This window comes from Pteropus vampyrus, unplaced genomic scaffold (assembly GCF_000151845.1).
Source record: "Pteropus vampyrus isolate Shadow unplaced genomic scaffold, Pvam_2.0 Scaffold12, whole genome shotgun sequence".
NCBI classification, from domain to species: domain Eukaryota; kingdom Metazoa; phylum Chordata; class Mammalia; order Chiroptera; family Pteropodidae; genus Pteropus; species Pteropus vampyrus.
This window is the reverse complement of record NW_011888793.1, coordinates 13,405,671-13,423,153: the sequence shown is the minus strand read 5'-3', so window position 1 is coordinate 13,423,153 and position 17,483 is coordinate 13,405,671. Positions and strand designations below refer to the sequence as shown.

General features: G+C 37.0%; 1 protein-coding gene across 5 annotated transcripts in view; it reads left to right on the top strand.

The window, feature by feature from the left end:
- The window catches only part of TNIK (TRAF2 and NCK interacting kinase), a 366,909-nt gene that overhangs the window by 135,306 nt on the left and 214,120 nt on the right, over window positions 1–17,483 (top strand). The window contains exon 1 of one of the 5 annotated variants that reach the window (XM_023524730.1): window positions 9,140–9,234. The exons of the other annotated variants lie outside the window; for them this stretch is intronic. Coding sequence (XP_023380498.1) covers window positions 9,205–9,234 — 30 coding nt within the window. The 5' untranslated portion in view covers window positions 9,140–9,204. Of the gene's footprint in view, window positions 1–9,139; window positions 9,235–17,483 lie in introns of those variants that run through there. 5 annotated transcript variants of the gene reach the window in all.

Below are 17,483 nucleotides of genomic sequence, written 5' to 3'. Positions count from 1 at the left end.
GGTATCTGAAATATGTCTTTCATAATGTTAAATAAAAGTTATGACATGAAAATTTCACAGACTATTAATTTAAATAATGCTAAAACCATACATTAGGCCATATAAGTCTGGAATTTGAGTGTGGAGGAATGAAAACAATACTCAGTTCCTCTGGATTTTGGAGAAGGTGGTGTCTGACTCTCCAATTTCAAAATTTTTCCCAGTAGTAACTGCCTATTTACTTTATATCATTATTGAACAATGAAAGATGAGGGAATAGTCATTCTGATCTTGTTCAATTTTAGTAAGAATAGTACTTTTGAGCTGTGTGATAAACAGAAACTTAATTTTGTTTGACTTTATGAATTTTATATTGGTGTTAGCCCCACCATCTTTGTTATAAAGGGATTTTGTTTTAATGTAAGTACTAGACAATCTATAAAGGAAAATAACCACTTTGCAATAGTAATCTGATTTTGTAGATGCAACTGGAAAGTCTGATTGGTACTGATAAGGAAACCAGATGACCTGAGCAAGAGACTTGGGCTGAATGTGGAGAAGATGGTGGAGGAGGCAGGGACTCTAGGATGGAAATAGCTCAGCATCTTCTGCAGATGTAAAGAGCTTTATAAAAGGGCAGTGAGAGGGCGTGGAAGGTTGAACCTTGAGTTGTCATTCCTTTATGTACAACTCAACATCTTTTGATTATTCTCTTCAGCTACAAAAAAATATTTATAAAGAATTCGTGACTTTCCTTTAAAAAATATAATGAATTCATTCATATGTCGATGTCTGCCAGAATTTTAAGACTTATACTATTGAGTATTCAGCAGAGAATTCATAATTCAAAAGAAAATTTTAAAGTCTAATGTTTAGGTGCCCACTGGAGCCAGGCATTGGTCACAGCCATGTTCCAGGGTGTAGGCACACTCACCTACATTGTCCTCAAACTGTACTGACACTATCCTTGAAGTCAGTTACTGGGCATTTCATACTACTTCAGTTGTGGGATTTGTGCTGGTTTTCATTGGTCTAAATAACAAGTGAGAAGTTGCCCTTTTCTGAAGCATACTTGCATTAAGTCAGGAGGTATAGTGAAACAGATGAAGCTCTTTGGGTGTGGCAATTGAAGTACCTGGAAACATTATAAATTAGGAATGCACTTCCAGGATGGTCCCATCATTTAGAGGAGGCCTGTCCTGTCAGGTAGAGGCATGTGAGGCCAAGAACACAGGCGTTATCTAAGTGGCCCTTTAGCATTTCTATTTTCTGTGACCCACAACTATAACTTGAGCTCAGCCAGCTAATGTTTCCCCAACCCTTTTCTTTGTTGAAAATTTTCAACTTAAGCAGAAGAGTGGTGAAACCAGTACAATGCATATCCATATACTTTTCATCTAAATTTACCAATTATGAACATTTCACCATTTTTGTTTTGTGTCTCCTCTCATATATATGTACGTACATGCACACTTTTTTCCCATAACCATTTGAAAGTAAATTGCTGACATCATGCTATTTCACCCCTAAGTACTTCAGCATTATCATCTAAGAACAAGGACTTGTCTCTACGTAATCACAAAGCCATCAAGTACTGAGGAATTTGACATTAACACAATAATGCCAGTTAATACACAGTCCTATTTAGATTTCCCCCATAGTTCAAATAATTATCTGTACAGTGGTTTTGTTTGATCAAGGATCATTCATTGTCTTTAGTCATTCTGTTGCTTTAGTCTTCTTTAACCTAGAGTAGTTCCCCACTTTTATGTCTTCTGTGCATTGTTGAAACATTCATGCTAGTTGTTTGGTACAATATTCCACAGTCTGGATTTGTCTGCTTGCTTCCTTATGATTAAAGTTTAATAATTTCGCCAAGAGTATCTTGTAGGCAATATTTTGTCCTTCCTGTTGCATCTATGAGAAGCCATATAATCTATGACCCATTATTGGTGGTGCTGAGTTTATTCCCTTGGTCAAATGGTGGTACCCACTAGATTTCTCCATTGGAGAGGTTTCTGCTTTTCCTTTTTGTAAATGATGAGTAACCTGTTGGGTAGTTCCTTGAGAACTGTGTGACTCTCTTGTTCCTTACCAAACCTTGACCCAACAATTTTGACATCCATTGAGAATTGTTGTCTGAATCAGTTATCATTTCAATGGTTGCCAAAGCCTAGAACCTTTATACTGAGCACTTCTGGTTACTGTAGGAACCACGGAAGCTCCAAGGAAATGGAGCTTCAAGGCACTGGCTGACTAAACATGTATCCTATTCATCTTTGTAGGCTTTATGCCTGCATCATGCCTGGCATGGAGAAAGGCCTAGATAAACATTTGTTCTTGGGAAAATAATAAGAAGGTTGGCACTCTACTGTTTCTTTTTAATTCGTTTGAACAATTTCTGCTTAGAACACTAGGTTATTTCCCTCAGAACAAGCATGAATATTTGAGGGCTTTATCAATGAGCACTGTGGTTTTTAGCAGCCTGCAACATTTCTTCCCCTGCTATCATTTTGATTGAAAGCACAGATTGCTACTCACCATTCTTTGCCCAGAATCATCTTTAAAGCAACATATTTCCAAGTTCTATAGGGAAATGATGTCTCCCTTCCAGAAATAAAGTGTGGTATTTTTTTCTCTCTTTCTCTTTCTTAGAAAAATCTCTTCCTTACAACCATCAAAATATATCATGTTGATTTTTACTCCTGATAGGATATTCATAGCCTTGAGAGAAGCAAAACTATACTGCCTTTCTGTGTAGTACCATAGGGCATGGCTGTGTTATGTAATTGCCAACAAAGAATGCTGTGTGTGGTTGCATCACTTTCATTAGTACAATAGGTTTACCAGTCACAAAGTTACCGATAAATCTCCTCACGTCCAAAGACTCATAAGCCAGAGGTGGAGCTGAGGCATCACCTCAGATCCTCAGGCATTAGATTCACAGGAGCACCAGTCCCTGGTGCCAAAAAGATTGGGAACCACTGGCCTAGAGAATAGAAGACTACAACGATACTTAATTTCACTGGAAGGAACACAGTAGAGCCATGATATTAGGGCCAAAGATACATGTGTGTGTGTGTGCGTGTGTATAGATAGATAGATAGATAGATAGATAGATAGATAGATAGATAGATAGATATAGATATATATGGGCCAAAGATATGTGTGTGTGTGTGTGTGTGTGTGTGTGTGTGTGTGTGTGTATCATATATATATATCTTTGTAAACCCTCTTTCTCACACGATTCCTGATGCTTAGTAGTTAGTTAGTAAGTGAATTTATGTACCGTTCATGTTTATTAATATTCGGCAAACTCAGTGTTAGCATCACTATTGGTTATTTAATTTGAAAAAAGTTATTCATCCTTGTGATATGTTTCTGGTTCATCAGAATGGCAAAAATATGAAATGCCACAAATTTTCCCCTTTATGTTAAGTAGTGTATTGATCTTCTCTTATGGATTTCATCAAAGCCACTGCTCAGCACACTTCAGACTCTGTCACCTGTGTTGCCACCAAATATTCAAGCTTAGCCTGGGATGTTGGAGACTTCTAAGTTTGATAAACCTAATGCTAACTTTATTCAAGTATTGAAGAAGATAAAGTGATAGGAAATCAACCCAGCTCATTTGTTCAGCAACATCAAATCAGAAAGCTGTTTTATAGTTCTGCTTGAAGCTCCATTTTGTTCCTTCAAGCAGAAGAGAGATGTCCCAGCACAAAACTGTGTGAAATTGACCTTTATTGTGTCGAGTGGTCAAGTGGTGTCCAAGCAACAATGACATGGCTAATAGAGTGGCTACTACTTTGGATTGCCACACTGCCATAGATTTGGCCACTAAGGAGCATAATGGATTCAGACATTTATTACTTAGACAGTGAAAGGAAGATCCACATGACCTCAGCTCCCTGCCTCCCCAGCTCCCCATACACAATGACACTGAACTGGATGGGCCAGAAGACAGGTGTCACCGGCAATGGGTCACTCTGCCCTAGAGGAGCTATCTCTAATTTCCAGCCAAATAATTTTGTATACACAGAAGCCAGCAGCTGTGCCTTGCAGGGTGGAAGGCATGAGGTAGAAAGTCCTGTGATCAACTGAAATGAGAGAGATGGGTGGGAAGTGGTCTTGTGGCACTGTCCCACCAGATTGGGGGTTAGGTGAGAAACTGCTGCCTGGCACTTCCCCACAAGGCTGCTTGTCTCCCCTCATTTCAGGAGGATTACAAGGCATCCCACCAACCCTCAGGTCAGACTATGAATAAACTTCGCATATGTGGCCTTTGTGGACCCATGCAAGGTTGCTAAGGGGCCATGGTGGAAACTTTTCCTACATATCACCCTTCTTCTCATTTATCAGTGTGGGAAGAAGTTACAGAAATAAGGCATTTTGGGTTTTGTGAAACTAGTTAGCTGAAAATTTTAAGGTTTTTGGACTTTACACATTATTTTATTCAGGATAGGATAGACGTGTTATATAATCCCAGTGGCTTAACATACAGATTTGTTTCTTGGTCACTGTACATTATCCATCAAGAGTTGTTGGTGGTGTTGTACCCCACACAGTCATTCAGGGACTCAGGCTGATGCAGTTTTACTATCTTGTAGCTGTACCATCTGCAATTCAAGGCCCTCTCAGTCACTATGACAAGAAAAGACACGGCCAGAAGATTACATCGTGCCTGCTTGTCTACACTTTGGCCTAAAAGTTGACACAAGTCACTTCTGCCCACAGTTTATTGGTCAGAACTATCACATGGCCCAACCTAACTGAAATAGTAGAGGAACAGATGGAATATTTAATGAGCACATTGTCTTCACCACAGGCATGCATTTCCCCAGAGGCAACCTACCAGTCTGACTTTGCACTTTTACAAGTGGATGTTGACCAAAAAGTTCCACGTGTGAATTATTTGCATTTTACAAAGTGCTTTCACAATAGAGTTTACACTTGAACAACACAGTTTTGAACTGCGTGAGTCCACTTATATGTGGATTCTTTTCAATAAATACCATTGGCACATTGCATCTGTGGATCTGGCATTCACTGATTGAAAACTATTTTTGCATTTCCAACCTAGTTTTCCTCACTGTGGATTTCCAACTGGAAACCAAAAATACTGTTTTAGATTTGAGGTTAGTTGAATCTGGATGCAAAGGGCTGACCGTAGGGTCACAAGTTATACGCGTCTTTTCAACTGCACAAGGGTCAGTGCCCTGGACCCCTTGCATTGTTTGGGGGTCAAAGGCAGTTACTCTTAGAAAGAGGCAAAGAATCAGGGGTTCAGAAGAAGGATTGCCCAAGTCCCAAGCCAGTGATGTCAGTGTTCCAGACCTCAGATACTACACTTGGTCCATGTACACTACTTGGATGAAAACCAACATACACTTTAATCTGTATTGATTTTGGTAGAGGTTAGGAAGATCATTTTGCACAGTTTCAAAATCAAGTGGTAGATGAACACCATCTTAAATCATCAGACACACTGCTGTTCTTAAAACAGTTAGCACCCACCATTCTGACCCAAGGTCTATAGTTTAAGGAGCTAAACCCCTCTACATTTGAGGAAATGAAATGGTATTAGTATTGCAGGTGCAGAACATTTTATTCTTCACATAAGTAGAGATTTAATTGCGCTCTTCAGAAGTGCAAAACAAGAGAATGTAATAATTAGAACTGTCATTATATACTTTCTCTTACCTGATGCTGATATTAACTGGTTTTAAATATATTTTAACCTTTACTTCAGTGACAATTATTAAATTTTAATATAAAAATTCAAAATGATTTCATTTTTTACACTTAAAATAACTTAAAAGAATATATTCAGGTTAAGTTAACTGATAAAGATATATGAAAGAAGCAACAAAATTATATTCAGAGTTCAATTTTTCTCAAAGAGGTAAAGGAAAATGGTCTCTGAATTTTATATGGTTTGTCACGAATAAAAGAGACATCAATATTTTATTGGGATAATTAAAAATTGATAATTTGGGGAAAATCATTTTAAACAACCTTTCCCCAATCTATACAATTTTGACATTATCATATGCAGCCCTGATGGAGATCACCAGTGAGTCAGTTATATTAATGTAACTCTGGAGAAACCAGCAGTTCATGTGGGCGCTGTTGGAGCTTCAGCAGGAAGCCGTCTTTTCCCTCAGTGCATTGCTTACATGTGAAAGATGTGGTGAGGGTGAAAAAGAAAAGTATATCCAACGTATTGCCTTATTCGTCTCCCCCCCGATGGGTGTGCCATCTGTGTTTTGATCTCTCCAGATGTTGAAGAGTCAACGGGAGGAAAAACGGAGTTGTGTTAGTGCTTGAAATGGAATGCAGTATATTCCTTCTCTTCTTGTCTTCTCCTCCTGCCTCCAATCTCTCTCCTTTTGGAAAGAGAAGGTATTGAGGGGCTGGAATTGCAGAGCAAATACGGAGACTGACCTTAAATGATAGTTGTGTTTAGATACCTAGGGCCTTGACTGGACTATATGAGGCAAGTACTGCAGTGAAATACACATCAGGGAATTTGTCCAAACAGCTGAAGTGGTAGAAGGGGAAAAAAGTAAAGTTCTTCCTGTATTATTATTATTAAACTATTATATAGTACATTTTTATAATATACCATTAACATATGACAACAGGGAAGCCTAAAGAAATTGTTCTGCAAAATAATGATAGAATTCCTGGTGTATTCTTTACAATTTATCTTTGGAATACAGGAGAAAGTTGTTTTGTGAAAAGACTTGGAAAATGACTTATGCTCTAGATAATTATAAAGTGTCCTTTAAGAATTAATTATAAAAATTTCAAACAAAGATGAAAGTAGATAGAATGAATTAACTTATACCTTGCCCATCCTGTTTTATTTACTCTGTTGCCAAACCCCTTTTACTTTCTGATTGGAGAATTTTAAAGCAAATTCTAAACATCATGTAAAGTAATTTACCCTAAATCTCATGACTAGAAAGTGGTGAATACAGGATTTGAACCTCTGCAGTCTGGCTTCAGAACCTGTGATCAGTAGGAATAGACAAAGCAGCTGAGACAACCACTTAGATGAAGTTTATAAAATCAGTGTAACTAAGAAAAACACAAAACCTTCCAGGATGGGTTTAAAATTCAGTATCAGAAGGCTTCTCCAGTACTGTAGCATTTTATGGATATATCATGAAACACCAATTTATTACAGGGGCTGCTTCTTTCCTGAAGCATGTTTATAGAAATCAATATTTGCTGACATGCTCTGCCAACAGTTCATGAATTTAAAATAGCGAGGGTCAAGCTTAGGTCACATCGAAGTGAAGGCCTGAGTCCATCATGGGTGCCTTCCACTGTGTTCTGACAAAGTGAGAAGTTGACTCTTTAATTATAGCATTTTGGGAATGAGCAAGGATTTGACACTTTCTATCTTGATTGTTTAAAAATATATTGTTTTTAAGGAATACCGTAGGACACATTTAAATGACTCTAATGCCTCAATGGTGCCGAATCAGTAATTTAAATTCAATTCAGTTACATTTACTGAGCCCAAACAGAGAACTCAGATGCTTAATTAGGTCCTCTGTGATCTGTGAAGGTCAGAAAAAATCCTGGGGTGGGGCATTTCCTGCATTTTAAGGAGCTGGCACCCTTTCTTGCGTTAGGGAGTGACCAAATAAGAAGAGGTCAGATATCCTAGAAGTGGGGTTGGTGGCATAAAGTTATCCCAGAAGGAAGGTCCCACCCTCCCCGATAGGCCTCCCTCCCTGGCTGTGGTCGCCCAGGCAGGAGCTGCAGTTACAGCATCTTGCTAGGACACAGTGGAAGTTATATCATGGGCTCCAGGAAGACACAATGTAAAATGTTCTTAATTTCCCTGGAGGGAAGGAAGGAAGAAGCTTTCAATTAACATGCACACCGGTTAGTTTTTCAGGTTAGCTAATTAGATTCTCAGAAAGCACGAGAGGCAGGATTAATAAATTGTGATTACAAAACTGCGAGGAAGTAAAGGACAGGCAGGAGACAGGAAACTTGAGCAGTGTGGAGCTGCAGTGAGCACCCCAGATTCCTGTGTGGGGAGAGGGCTACTAAAATGGATAGTGTTTCTGAGGACCACCTGTCTAGCTCTGCATTTCTTGGGCAGAGACCTAACACTGGAGGTTGGAAGATGAGCAAGAAAGAGAGACATTGATATTCACAGTCATTCTTCCACAATGAAGGGAGGTTTCTGAGACATGACGGCATCCCCCACCCCTCTGCTTTAAAGGAACATAACCTAGTGCAGAGCATCCCAAACTTTAGTGAAATGTCCCGAACTTTATACTCACCCAACCCCAAACTCTCTTTCTGCTGGGCACAGAATTAGACCCCTTTCTTGGCTTCTCATAGTTAAGTGTGGTCAGAGACTGAGTTCCAGCTAGTGGAATGTGGGTGGAAGGATGTACACCTTTTCTAAACCTGGCTAATAACCATACTGTATGCTATGCCTTTTCTCTCTCTCTCCTGTCTGCTGGCCAGATGTGCTCAAAGTGATTTTAGAATCCATGTGTTAAAGAAGGTAGAACTTTGACATTTTTAGTCCCTAAATGAACATGTGGAAAACAACCACAGGTCAGAAACATCCTATTGGAATTTTCATGAGAAAGAAATAAGTTCTGTTATGGTAAGTTACTAAGATTTGGGAAGGGGGTGGGTATCTGATATATTAACTAGAATTATCTACTTTACTACAGATCTTTTTTTCCTATTCTTATCTGTATATCATCTATACTGTCATTTATTATTTTTAAATTAATTTACTTTTTGTGATATTTTATTTTAAAATTAAACTTTATATCATTATCCCAAATGGAAAACAGGATCACTACAAATAGAAGGTAACTGTTAAAATACATTGAGTGAAAACAAAATAATGTTATTTATTTCTAGCTAGATGCTATTGCCTGGAGAAAGTTCTTCACATGAGACCTGCTGTCTTTATGTTTAAAAGGAGGAAATTAGCCACTATTAGGAAGGTGTTAAAGGTATATTAGCACCAAACTGAGATTTATTCCTTAACAGAATCAGAAGAGCTGAAAGAATTGAAAATAATTTTCCCTTAATGTGATTCAGTGCTATTTAATCTTGTGTCTTAGCCACCTGAAGTCATCTGGTTTACCAGTGGTGCACATCCTGCATTTGGGAAACAAAGACTTGCTAAGTAGAGACCAAATGTGAATGAAAGCTGGAGAATGAGTCGAAATGCACAATAGAGGATGCTTATTGACCATGGTAGGTAGACCCAATATGACTCTTGCAGGGATGGGCTAAAACGAGATTGAAGTAGTCTGTAGTTCATCATTTAAAGTTAGATTTTATATATTCAATCGAGATATTTGTGGTTTCTACTTGTTTGATGGAACAAGCTTTGAGCACACTAACCTTCCGCAGATAACAACTAAAAACTCAGGACAAAATATAAAGAAGTAGCTACCTGAAGGTTTTGGAGAGTGAAAAAAGCAAGCAGGTTTTGAAGAAGGGATTCTAATGGGGATGAGTTGTCTGGTTTTGCAGCTTTGACCTGGAAACAGGCTGTAGTTGTGGCATAGGATAGCTGAGGCTCTGATAAAAACTGCTATCTTTCTTGCCTGAGTTACAGGAAGACAGAGGCTGGAGTGACCATAGCTACCTGAAAGTGAGAAGAGTCAGACAAGGAGAACCCCAGGTTGTATGTGTAAACTCTGCCCAGGTTTCTTGCTGACTCCTGGACCGTGCATGCATGGGACATACTCAGAGCAGCACAGTTTAAGGTAAAATAACTTAACTGAGATTCGATTAGTTAGCAACTGCAGGGAAGACAAAGTTTATAATTTACCAAGTTAATTGCCTGTTTAAATAGACATCAACACTGTTCAAAAGAATATAGCAGAATCTAGAGTCTTCACAACATAACACTCACTATGTTCAGTATACAATCCAAAATTACTTGACCTACCAAGAACCAGGAAAATATGACCCATTCTCAAGAGAAAATTACCTGAGATGACCCAGATGTTAGAATTATTAGATAATGATTATAAAGCAACTACTGTAATTGAGATAAAAGAAAATATTCTTGTAACAAATGAATGGAAGTATAGGGAATTTCAGTAAGAAAATAGAAAATATAAAAAAAGAGCAAAAAGGAAATTTTAGATAAAATATACAGTATACCCCCCAAAAATATCTCCATATGGACTAAATAAATAGCAGAATGGAAGTAATTCTGGAATTAAACGTAAAGATAAATCAAGGAATTAATTCCTAAATCTAGGAATTAAACCTAAAGATAAATCAAGAGAAACTATCCCTGATGAAAAAAAAAAAAAAAGAAAGAAGCATGAAAGAAGTGAACAGAACCTTAAGTCTAGTGAGACAGATTAAAATCTAACATATATTTAATGTCCCAGAAGGAAAAGAGAGAGAGAATGAAGCCAAAAAATACTGAAGAGATAATGGGCAAATTTTTTTCAAATTTCATAGAAAACATAAATTTACAGATTCATAAAGCTCAGTGTAACCCAGACAAAGTTAATACAGAGAAAGACCACCAAAACACATTATAGTCAAGTTTTTTAAAACTAATGATAAAGAGGAAATCTTGAAAGCAGTCAAGAGGAAAATGGCACACTGCGTATAGAAAAACTGATTCAAATGATTGTGGACTTACCGTTTGACACTATGAAGGCAAGAAGAGAGTAGAACAATACCTTTAAAGTTCTAGAGGGGGAAATAAAACCCCGTTAAACTTAAAATCTATATCCTTTGTGAAAATATTCTTTAAGAATAGAGGCAAAGATTTTTAAAGAAGCATAAGAGACTTCGTCTCTAGTGGATCTGTACTATAAGAAATGCTGAAGAAAGTTCCTTAACCTGTAGGGAAATAATATGAGAGGGAAACTTGAATTTTTCAGGAAGAAATATAAAACATCAGAAATGGTAGATATCTATGTAAATAAAAAAGGCTGTTTCCTCTTAATTTGGACATGACTGTAGCAAAAATTTTGTCATTATCTTGTGGGGTTTATAATGTATGTACTAATACATATGACAACCATGGCATAAAGTACAATGTGGTGGTGGGGCGGGGGGATTGTTGAATAGAATATATGGCTGCAAGGTTTCTACATTTTCCGTGAAGTGGCACAGTGTAAACTCTAAGTAGACTGTGAAAGGTCAAGGATTATATTCTCTAGAGCAACACTGAAAAAAATTGTGTAAAGAAGCATAGCTAAAAAAGCTAATAGATAAATGACAATGGAATTCTAAAAAGTAATTGAGGTGTTTGTGGTATGGTAGACTAATATAGAGAACAGATCTTTTTTGGTTCTTTGGACTTATCATGGAATTCATCATATTTAATTTATCATTCTTTCCTTTCTACTTCTCTGGATGTTTTCACTGAATTAACTCTTCTCATGGCGTCCACTGTACTTTGTCTCAGTGTTTCTCCATTCCCAATCAGTGTGTGAGCTTCAGGCTCATAAGTGTTGATCCTTCAACAATAAAGGAAATGAAGATTAGGAAGTTGCAGATGAAGGAAAATGTTTATCACGTGTCTTCTGTGGAATACAGTTTGTCTTTTCTTAGAGATAAGGTGCTGGCAAATTACAGGTCAAAAGATTACTGCAGGAGGAGCAAAGGTAGCTTATAATATTAGTAGCAGTGAGTAAATGGAATCTGAGGTCCAGAATATTTAAGTTTTCTTAACAAAATTAATTTTTTGCCACCTAATAATCACTGCCATTTATCACATACCTATTATGTGGCAGGCACTATATGGGATCCTTTGCATGTTATATATCATTTAATACTCAAAATAATGCCAATGAGAAAAATGATAATATCCTATTTTACAGATGGGGAAAGTGGCATAGGGAGTCAAGTAATTTGTCTTAGGTCGTGTAGGTAATAATGGTCTTCGAACCCCTTCCCACACATTACATTTCTTCCTGTTTGAAGTTTATCAAATTTGAATGTTGACATCAGCTTTTATCATTATCTTTATCCATAGATATTTTTGAATACTTGAAAATAACAAGCTGTGATGAGATATATGATCCAGTGGTGATAGTTGGGGTGGTTCATGTCTTTCTAAGAGCACGAGGTGCTAGAAGCTCTTTTTCCCATACTCCTCTACTTCTATCCTAAAAATATTAACCTACTTAAATCTCATGACATTTGCCAACATGATTTGTTATTTTTGACTATACAGAGGAATAAATTGAGACCAAAATTAATGGTAGTGTAAGAGCTATGAGTTAGGTCATATGTCTAGGCTCACATCTAAACTGAGTCCTTTTCTTGCACTTTAAATTTGAATCTTTATTCTAGAACTTCAGTGGTAAGGACATGTTTTTCTAAGTGTTCCAAGATTGAGCTGGCTCCTGGCAAAGTTGGGGTAGTGAGAGGATGGGAATAGCATCTACATAAGCCTGTCACATTTTCTCCTGTCTCATGTCTGGAATGTCATGGCAGGATATCAGATCGGTAGTGACATTTGCAGGAGATAGAATATTTTTGATTAGAAAATGAGATTTTAAGACCTTACTAAGACCAAATTCCAATTTTATTTAGAACCATTGCCTTTTTTTTTAAGCACTGTATGTTTTTATTTAATTGTGCTTAGAAAACAGGTTAAAATATCAGTTGACGGGGTAGCTCTATTGTAATGGATTCATTGTTTTGAAATAGCTATTTTAGATTCCTTGGGTTGGTACAAAACACCCTTTATATTCTGGCAGGTACTGGAGAACCATTGCCTTTTAAAGATGTGAAGGAATTAGAGAAAGCCATTCTCATATTTTCTTTTTACAGGTGCTTTTAAAACCCAGAGAGGTTTAATGTCCATTTCAGAGAAAGGGACATACAATTAGTCATCCCAGAACCAGGACCACCATTCAGGTGTCCTAACTCGTAAGTTAGGGCATTTCTAAACACATTTTACTTCCACTTTCTTTTAATCAACTTGTTGAGGTAATGAGCTTTTTTGCATGGCTTCCATTCATGCTTCTTGAACTACTATCCCTGGAAAGGTGCTTATAATGAAAATATGCGTGTTATAACTTAAAATTTTAAACCCATCTTTGTATAAATTATTATTAGAAGGTGATTGATAAACTTAAAGAAGAGAAGAAAGGAGGAAGTTCACTGACTTCGGTAATCTTGAATAGTTTTTCCAGTACTATAAATACTGACCTGAATAAAATACTCAACAACATTCAAGACTTGATTGTTGTTGCAGTAGACTTGATTGAGATAAAAATTTCTAATCTTTTAAATCCATATAACTGTGAAATATAGTAAAATCCCCAGTAAGGTTCCAAAATACCTCATAAACATGACATAAGTAGAAATTTTTAGGAGACATGGTTATTTGTCACCGAGACATTATTCCAAGTTAAAGCCTATAGGCACAGGAATCCTGTAGGATTCAGGCTTTTTACAACTGGGTGACCTTCTTAAATGTTCTTATCCAAGAGTTTGATTAAAACTAAAGGAAAATCCACAAAATGAATTTATTAGATATATCTAAGCCTATTTTTTTTTTTAGATATAATGAATCTGAAGTTCAAATATATTAAATTTGAAAAGGATCAATGATAAAAATGGAATTGGACATTATATACTAAGACAATAGAGTTGAGAACTTTCTTGACAATTAAACTGAGCATTTTTGTTTAGTTTTTGAATTGGGCTAGAAAAAAAAGAAAGATTTGCAGCAGCATATAATACTCAGATGCATCTTGATTTGCCTCGAGAACCATAGAGGAAGTCTCTACATTCCGCCTCAACTTAATTTTGGAAAAATACCACAAAGTGATTTACTGTAAAACAGATATGTTTTTCTATGAGAACAACATTATGGAGAAGATCAGCTTTTCTGAACAAAGACTTAGCATCATATAAACCACCTTACCAATATTAAGCTATAAGAACATGAAATATAGACTAAAATTCTAGTGTCATAAAGCTTTTATAACAGTTGAATATTATAAGATGTCCCCATGTACTAAAAAATGGTACACAGAGCTCTTCAAACTATGACATGTCTCATAAATGAGATTATGGAAATGGGAGTAGCTTGCATGGCCCTGGCTTATATTTGCTAATGTTAATTGAGTCAAAACAAATATGAAACATCTATTTGCTCTCCAAGGCAATGTTTTTGCATCTAAAATTTTATGTCTCGATTTACAATGTATACTTTTGCTATGAAAGATTATGGAAGAATGACATAGACTGTGGGGTTCTGAAAGATGTAGTCTTCTTTCAGAGATGTCTGAATAGGTTTCCCACTTTTCCTGAATTTTCAGATAATAAGTCAAGGCATTTATGAATTATGTTCTTACTCTTAGTTTGTGTTCTAAGTACTATAGTAGGGCCTCCTTAGATATCTGTTATGGTGCGAATGGTGATGATGATGACGATGGTGATGATGATGATGATGATGATGATGATGATGATTGTAATGGAAGAGAAGGAAGAATAGGAGAACAGAGAGAAGAAGAGAATTTTAAAAAAATAACAGCCAATCAACTTCTATCCGTTTGTCTCTTCTATCCATGTCAATTAATTCGGATATGCTATTTAAGTGGCTCAGCAGCCGCCATAGTCCCGTCTCCTCCTACCAAAGGCTTACCAGGAAATATTGAATTAAGCATTTTTTTCTCCTTCATAACCATAGAGTATACTCGACATCTCCCAGGAATGCTAAAATAAGCTGGATCTTAAGAATGGAGCGGACTAATCCATGAAATGACCAAGTCTCATAGTAGTCTGTTCATTCCAAGTTGATTTCATAAAGAAGTCTCCTAGAACAGTATTTCTTAACCATCATACAGCACCAGAGTCACTAGTGCCTGGGCCTCATCCTCAGGCACTCTGATCTGTTGTTCTGCAGTAGGGTGGCAGATGGTTTGTTTGTTTCTTTTTGTTGTTGTTGTTTAGTTCTCCAGGTAAATCTAATGTACAGCTAGGGTTCCGAACTACTGGGCTAGAGCCTTTTTATCTGCCAAATGGAAGAGTAAGGATTAATTTTATTAACATCTAATGAATAGATTGAAAATGAAAATGGGTGCTTCTTAATTATTATTATTCAATACTTTCCATTCTATCACATCATCTCTTCACTCTTGCTTTCTCATCAACTTTTTTCTTTGAGTAAATGCAGTTAAAGTCAGGCAGGCTAACACACATTATTATTGCTAACAAATTCAGCAACCTGGGTATTGCTCAAGAATTTCAATGCTAATATGTTTGTCCCAGCCTTGGGTATAAATAATACATTATCAACAGCTGATAAAGAAAACAGATTTATCAAAAAATTATCTGCTTGAATTTTATCATTGAAGACCGGTGATTCCTGTCCATGGAAGATAAATAATCTGTATCCTTTAAATTAAGGCATATTTCATGCTAATATTCTGTTTGCCTAATGTCTTTCATTGGAAAAAAAGAAGTATTTACCTAATATCTTAAAGCAAGACAATTATTAACTTAGTTCTCAAGGAAAGAAGTTTTTAAAAATAACTTTCTTTGCTCTTTATTTCTTTTACTGTAAGCATGTGGCAAAATCTTGGCATCTGTTCAGCATACATTTTCTGCTTCCTTTCTGCCTTTTAGTCAATGCACATTTCATCTGAGTTCTCCCCCCTCCCGCCTCCTCACCCTTTGGTAATCTACAGGAAACCAGACCTTACTAATTTGAGTGTTTGCTCCCCAAATTACTTATTATTGTAGTAGTCCATATTAACTAGAGCTTGTGGAGGATTTGTATCGCTTGAGGTGTTATAAAAAATTTATAAAAGACAGATCCATGTAAATAATATGCGATATTGAGGGAAACTGTAAAGGCAGGGGGATTTTTTCAAGACTCACAATTTGCAATAGATTGCTCATTATGAAATTTTGCATGTGAAAGGGCATTTTTTTTTTTTTTTTGCAAAGGGGAACTATTAAGTAAAATAATTTGAGAGTGAAAGCCAACTGTGGACAAGAGAGTTTCTTCTGCTTATGCACCTATCTGTTGCCTAACATTCATGCATTTGTTGTTTTCAATGCTCATTGTGTTGCTCTAGAATGCTCAGGAGTTCTTAGATGTCAGTGTGCATCAGACTCCCTAGGAGGGCTTTGTTAGTACACAAATTGCTCCCTTCTGGAGAGTTTCAGATTCATAAGGCTGGTGTGGGGCTGAGAATTTGCATTCATGAACTAGTTTTGAAGGGATGCTTATGTTTCTGATCGGATAATGAGCAAATATTAGTGAAACGTACAAACTTTTGGTCTGAGAGATGAGTATCTATTCAGCCTCTCAGAATGAAGTTGTCCCATAATTCCATCTTATAAGTAACCCAAATTACATCCACCCGACGGAACTTTAGAGAATTGTGGGAGAGCCGGAGCATGGCAGAGAGGCAATACCCTCATTAGTTCTGGGGAGGTCAGTCCACTTTCATTCCCACACAGAATCATACCGCCAGGCTTCCTCTAGTCCCTCGATTTGAGGCACTTCTCTGGGAACTAATTAATGCTGTTGAAGTGCACGACTCCCAGAACCCTATTTGGGTGGTGGGGATTCCTGTTCCTCAGCTGTCCATCCTACAGGCCTGGATCTATAAGGTTTCTTCTAGGCTACATGGGATTCTACTTCCTGTCCTCCTTTTACAGAGGGCAAGAACTATGGATTCTCCTGGATGGCCAGCTTTGTTTGGCTGCCAAGAAGCCTTTCTTTGTTAGAGCCTGTAACTGGTGGTCAGCGAGACTGAACTCCTCGGCTCCTTGGTAAGAGGGAGCATTCAGTGATGGTGATGGTTATTATTTTGAAGTGTTAGCACCGAAGTTTGAAATTCTCCTAAGTTAATAATTTTGGGGTATCTAGTTCCTTTAGTTATCCAGTTGGATTTCTCATAGGATCATTCTGGTTGCCAAATTTCCTATATAATCTACATGTCTCATGAAAAAGGAAAAAGGAAAGAAAAAAGGTAGTTCTATTTTTGTGGAAAAAGAGGAAAGAATCCAGGAAACGTTTCCGAAGACTGTATGTTTTCTTAGCTCCTTCTTGTACATATGCAATTCAAGGAGAATTTGGTCAGTTGCTAACATTACATGAGAGTTTTTAAAAGTTAGTATAAAATTTAACTTCCTTCCCCTCTCCTTCATAAGAATCTATGAAAAAATTTGTTTAAGCAGTTTAAATATAATTTTTTTTTTTATTCATAAGAGTTTTCATAGGAAGGTAGTGTAGAAAGAGACCTGTATATTCCAGGGTTTCACTCTCATCTTACAGGTGACAGAAGCTGGATCCCAACCTCTAAAGAACCTGCCTACACCATTCTTCTGGTATAATTAAGAATAGCAATGGTCCAGGTCTGTTACAAGATTAGAGTTCCATCCACCTCCTGGTACTGTCACTCCTCTCTCCTCTTTTTTGCACTGTAAATTTCTCCATTGAATTTTAAGGAAAGAAAATAGTTTCAGTCCCTTTCTTGAGATTTTTACAT